The sequence below is a fragment of the Rutidosis leptorrhynchoides genome, chromosome 4, assembly GCF_046630445.1.
Source record: "Rutidosis leptorrhynchoides isolate AG116_Rl617_1_P2 chromosome 4, CSIRO_AGI_Rlap_v1, whole genome shotgun sequence".
Lineage (NCBI taxonomy): Eukaryota > Viridiplantae > Streptophyta > Magnoliopsida > Asterales > Asteraceae > Rutidosis > Rutidosis leptorrhynchoides.
Genome location: NC_092336.1, coordinates 146842503 through 146848779, shown reverse-complemented (window position 1 = coordinate 146848779; position 6277 = coordinate 146842503). Strand labels below are relative to the sequence as shown.

At 38.4% G+C, this 6277-nt stretch overlaps 1 protein-coding gene across 1 annotated transcript in view; it reads left to right on the top strand.

Annotated features, from left to right (window-relative positions):
* Positions 1-6117: 6117 nt before the first annotated feature.
* Positions 6118-6277, top strand: part of LOC139841106 (uncharacterized) — a 49651-nt gene continuing 49491 nt past the window's right edge. Inside the window, exon 1 of the mRNA XM_071831339.1 lies at positions 6118-6219. Coding sequence (XP_071687440.1) covers positions 6118-6219 — 102 coding nt within the window. The remainder of the gene's footprint in view (positions 6220-6277) is intronic.

Genomic DNA, 6277 nt, shown 5'->3' with positions numbered 1-6277 from the left:
GCAGTGAGCACGGTCTTGGTCTTCAGAGTTTGAATGTTAAAAAAACAAAAAACTTTGAAGCTCGGGTGTTGATTTAAAACTTCTAACATTCTCCCCTTAGATTTAGATCTTGATAAATCGAGAAAAAGTTTTCTCGGTAAAATGTGATGCCGAGAAAAAACACCAAACACACTAGTTTCCCAAGAAATTTCGGATCAAACAAGTTCTATACCAAAATGAAATAAACGCCAAGAACAAACAATGAACACGAAGAACAAAATTCCTTATTTCAGTCAAAACTTCGAATAAATTGAAATACACCGTTAAATCTCTTCTCTAAACACTTACAGAATCAATGGAAATCTAAATCAATCACTAAATCACGGAGAACAGAACGAGGAACACCAAAACTTATCTCTTCGATTTTGTTCAGTTTCAGCTTAATACTAACTGAATTCAGCCTGCAGATTAGTTCTAAATCAAAAACCAAAGCTATTGATTCTAATTCATCAACTAATTCACCTAATCACATTAAAAGTCAACTCACATAAAATATCAAACCAGAACTGAATTTTCAACTTTAAGCTCTAAACAGTGAATCTAATAGCACCTAGCAAAATAGAGTTAAAAGACTACAAATTGAAGTTTAATATCGAAGCGTATGTCTTGCAACTATGAAAAATATAACCTTGAGATTTTGCTGATTACTAATCTATAAATATGGGAGGAGATTTCATTTAAGTTGTGTAAGGTGTGAGAGTTGTGAGGAAGTAGAGAAGAAGTAAGGTGAAGAAGTAAAAGAAGAGTGTGAGTTAGTTCATAATATTGTAATTGTTTCTTTGTAATTATAAAAGCGTTCTTCGTTAAGTTTCCCATTTAAGCCTCAGTTTGTATTTAAGTTCTTAGTGCACTTGTGTTGTATCTATTATATGGTCGGCTCTGCCGCCTAAGTGATATATGGTCGGTTATACCGCCTGAATGATATATGGGTGACACTGTCGCCTAAACATTATTGTGCACTAAGGATTCATAAAATTAAAGGCTAACCAACGTCAAGTGTTGGTGTAGTGAGTGTAGTATAATCTAGGACCTCTGTAGTGGGTGTGTTGGGCTCGTCGAAGCTTCCAACAATTAGTATCAGAGCAGGTCGTTCGGGACCATTTCTAGTGGAGGAAATCGGTAAACATTGGAAGTTTACATCGGCTTGTTTTCACCAAGGCTCTAAGGGAGATTCTGTCGGAGCACAGTTAGGAACTGTGAAAGCTCATCGGTCAGGGACCAAGCTTATTGGACGTTGGACGTCATGATGGCAGATCTTGCAAGTACGAGCAGTGGAATCAAGAGTCTCAATAACCACAACTATGGTTATTGGCGGACTTGTATAGAATCCTACTTACAAGGACAGGATTTATGGAAAATAGTTGCTGGCAGTGACACAACGCCTCCACCGAAAGAAAATGCCAAAGCCTTGAGAAAATGGAACATCAAGGCTGGGAAGGCTTTATTTATACTGAAGACTACAATCGAGGAGGATCTATTGGAGCACATCCGTGACGAGAAAACACCAAAGGCAGCTTGGGAAACTTTTGAAAAATTATTTTCAAAGAAGAATGAAGCACGCCTCCAGCTCTTGGAAAATGAGCTCGCAGGTATCTCACAAGAAAGTCTATCTATTTCTCAGTATTTCACCAAGGTGAAATCTATTTGTCGTGAGATATCTCAACTTGCTCCTGAAGAGAAAGTGAGTGATGCAAGGATGAAGAGAATTATCATCCATGGCTTAAGATCCGAGTATAATGGATTTATAGCCGCTGTGAGAGGATGGCCTACTCAACCATCATTAATAGAGCTGGAGAATTTATTGGCTAATCAAGAGGCATTAGCCAAGCAGATGAATGAAGTAACCATAAAAGACGGAGAAGATGTACTCTTCACTAATAAGAAGAAAGCAACATCTCGAAGACAAGAGGTGATAAAAGAAAGTAAGACATATGGGTGGAAAGGTCACCCAAAATCAAAAGGCAACGCTTCAGGGGGAGCTCAACAAAGAAGAAGAGATCATCGCCAACAATACGGGAAAAATGATAAGAGAAAGAATGGTGAATGCTTCAATTGTGGCAAGAAGGGTCATTTTGCTCGAGATTGTAGATTCCCCAGAAGGCGAACTTTCGAAGGAAATGTGTCCGCCACAAGAGATAAGAAGAAAGAGGTCACATTCGAAGCAACCATTAATGAGGAAACATGGGATGCAGAAGCTGAACTCTCTGTTGAAGCTGACATAAATGATCAAGCTCTTACAACAACTTTAAAGTCAAAAATAAACTACAAAGATGATTGGATCATCGATTCTGGGTGCTCAAATCATATGACCAATGATGAGACGAAGCTGCAAGAAATGGATGATTACAAAGGAAAGAGAGTCGTGTTGACAGCCGACAATTCAAGGTTGTCTATTTCTCACATTGGAAAGACAATAATTCCAAATGAAGGCGGCTCTCATAAGCTCCAACCCGAGAAAGTGTATCTTTTGCCTGGCCTAAAGAAGAATTTACTGTCAATACCACAATTGACAGCAGAAGGGAATTATGTGCTCTTTGGACCAGAAGATGTGTCCGTATTCAAGAGAGTGAAGGTGGTTGGCAATCCAATTATGCAATGAAGAAGAATAGAGTCGGTCTATGTACTATCTGCTGAAACAGCTTACGTGGATAAGACTCGAAAGAATGAGACGGCTGATCTGTGGCATGAACGTCTTGGGCATGTGGGCTACAATAAGTTAAAGGAGATGATGGTGAAATGCATAGTAAATGGGCTTCCTCAAATTGATATCCGAACAGATACAATATGTGCTGGATGTCAATTTGGAAAAGCTCACCAATTGCCATTCAAGGAGTCAGCGCATCAGTCCAAGACACCACTAGAGCTCATACACTCAGATGTCTTCGGCCCAGTGAAACAAACATCACTTGGAGGTATGAAGTATATGGTGACATTCATTGATGACTTCTCAAGGTATGTATGGGTTTACTTCATGAAGGAAAAGTCGGAGACTTTTCAGAAGTTTAAAGAGTTCAAGAACAAGGTAGAAAGTGAGCTCAATACTAAGATTCGATGCTTACGCACAGATAATGGAGGAGAATATTTATCAATCGAGTTCAATATCTATCTTGAGAAGCACAAGATCAGAAGGCAATTAACTTGCCCCAATACTCCACAGCAGAATGGAGTGGCGGAACGCAAGAATCGCCACCTTTCCGAAACTTGTCGAAGTATGCTTCATGGTAAGAATGTACCAGGAAGATTTTGGGCCGAATGTATGAGGACGGCTTCATACGTGATTAACAGACTCCCACAAACAAAGTTGGGATATATTTCACCATATGAAAGATTATGGAAGATCAAGCCAACCGTCAATCATCTCAAGGTTTTTGGATGTGTATGCTATGTCTTCGTGCCAGATCATCTAAGAAGCAAATTTGATAAAAAAAGGCAATTCGGTGCATTTTTGTCGGTTATGATGAATTAAGAAAAGGATGGAGATGTTGTGATCCAAATACTGGAAAGTGTCATACTTCAAGAAATGTGGTATTTGATGAAGCTTCTTCATGGTGGTCACCTCAAAAGATAGAGCTTCCAGAATCTCATGGATTAGAAGAAGTTCCAAAAGAGAAAGAAGAACATAAAGAGCACATAACGGATCCAATTAAAGAAGGAGATGGATCGTACTCTAAGGAAACGAGTCCATGGAAAACTGGGGTACATCAATCTACATCCGAAGAGGTTCGTCCAAGCCAAATGGATGCCGAGGAGCATGTGCAAGAATTACGGAGATCAACAAGGCCGAGGCAACCTAATCCGAGGTATGCCAATGCTGCTCATGTGGATGAATCAATACCTATTGAGCCTTCCACTTATGAAGTAGCAGCACAAAGTCAAGAATGGCAGAAAGCGATGGAAGAAGAAATTAATGCACTAAAAGAAAACCAGACATGGAGTTTAGTTCCAAAGCCAAAAGATGTAAAACCAATATCTTGTAAATGGGTTTACAAGGTGAAGACTCGATCAGATGGCTCCATTGAAAGGTATAAAGCTCGACTTGTTGCTAGAGGTTTTTCTCAACAATATGGGCTGGATTATGAAGAAACGTTTAGTCCAGTGGCAAAGATCACAACAATTCGAGCTCTACTAGCTTTAGCTGCCAGCAAATCTTGGAAGCTGTGGCAGATGGATGTCAAGAACGCTTTCTTACATGGAGAACTTGACAAAAACATTTATATGGAGCAACCAAGAGGCTTTGAGAACAAGATCCATCCTGAGCATGTCTGCAAATTAAAGAAGGCACTATATGGCTTGAAGCAGGCTCCAAGAGCTTGGTATGGGAAAATTGGTGAGTTCTTGGTACAAAGTGGTTTTACAGTTGCTACTTCAGATTCTAGTTTATTTGTGAAACAAAATCATGGAAAACTAGCCATAGTGCTAGTATATGTGGATGACTTAATCATCACGGGAGATCACTATGAGGAGATCCAAAGAACAAGAGAGAATCTGTCTACCAGATTTCATATGAAGGAGCTTGGAGAACTCAAACATTTTCTTAGACTCGAAATAGAGCAGAAAAGAGAAGGATTATTTCTGGGACAACAGAAATATGCGCGAGATCTTTTACAAAAGTACGGGATGCTTAATTGCAAACCTATCTCAACTCCGATGGATCCGAATACAAAACTACGAGCAGATGAAGGAAAAAGTCTTCAAGATGTTACCATGTATCGAAAGATGGTCGGAAGTCTTATTTATCTCACACTAAGCCGGCCAGACATATCTTATGCAGTTGGAGTGGTTAGTCGATACATGAGCAATCCGAAGAAGCCTCACCTTGATGTTGTACGACGCATCTTAAGGTATGTTAAAGACACTATTAACTTTGGCATTTTATATAAGAGAACAAAAGAATGTCGGGTGACTGGATACTGTGACGCTGATTATGCTGGAGACTATGATACACGACGATCAACAACTGGATACATGTTTAGTCTTGGATCGGGAGTAATATCATGGTGCAACAAGAGACAACCAACTGTATCCTTATCAAGCACCGAAGCAGAATATTGATCGGCAGCATCAGCAACACAAGAAATTACTTGGTTGAAGCAACTAATGGAAGATCTTCATCAATCAACAGATTATCAAGTAAAGCTTTTCTGCGATAACTTATCAGCTATACGTCTAGCAGAAAATCCAGTCTTTCATGCGAGAACAAAACATATAGAAGTGCACTATCACTATGTTCGCGAGAAGATCCTTGAAGGGGAGATCAAGATGGTGCCAACAAAGTCAGATGAACAGGTTGCAGATATATTCACCAAGAGCCTAAGTAAACCGAAGTTTACAAAATTCAGAGAAGCACTTGGAATGGTCTGTAAGACATCGTTGGAAGAAAATTTGCATTGAGGGAGAGTGTTAAAATACAATGCAAATTTGGTATTATAAAATAATATGGAATTAGTAGATGTATATATGTAAAATATCTAGATATTAATATGTATAAGAAAATATCTAGATATTAGAATATGAGAGAAAAATCTAGAAATTGAAATGTAAAAGAAAAATCTAGATATTTGTAGGTTATAGAAATATCTAGATATTTATATATCCATGGAAATATGTAGGTTCTAGAATGTTCCATGGAGTAGTATAAATATGGGAGGAGATTTCATTTAAGTTGTGTAAGGTGTGAGAGTTGTGAGGAAGTAGAGAAGAAGTAAGGTGAAGAAGTAAAAGAAGAGTGTGAGTTAGTTCATAATATTGTAATTGTTTCTTTGTAATTATAAAAGCGTTCTTCGTTAAGTTTCCCATTTAAGCCTCAGTTTGTATTTAAGTTCTTAGTGCACTTGTGTTGTATCTATTATATGGTCGGCTCTGCCGCCTAAGTGATATATGGTCGGTTATACCGCCTGAATGATATATGGTCGACACTGTCGCCTAAACATTATTGTGCACTAAGGATTCATAAAATTAAAGGCTAACCAACGTCAAGTGTTGGTGTAGTGAGTGTAGTATAATCTAGGTCCTCTGTAGTGGGTGTGTTGGGCTCGTCGAAGCTTCCAACATAATCATTATTTTTTCGTGTTATTGATAATGGAGAAGCAAGTACAATGCCAAGATTCTGAACAAGTTGTTGCTGTTGATGAATATGATTATGATAAACCATTAGAATTGATATTGACACATGAAAATCTTGTAAGACTCTTCTTCTATTTTTGTTTTCTTTTTTTCTCTTAATATCGAATTATTGATT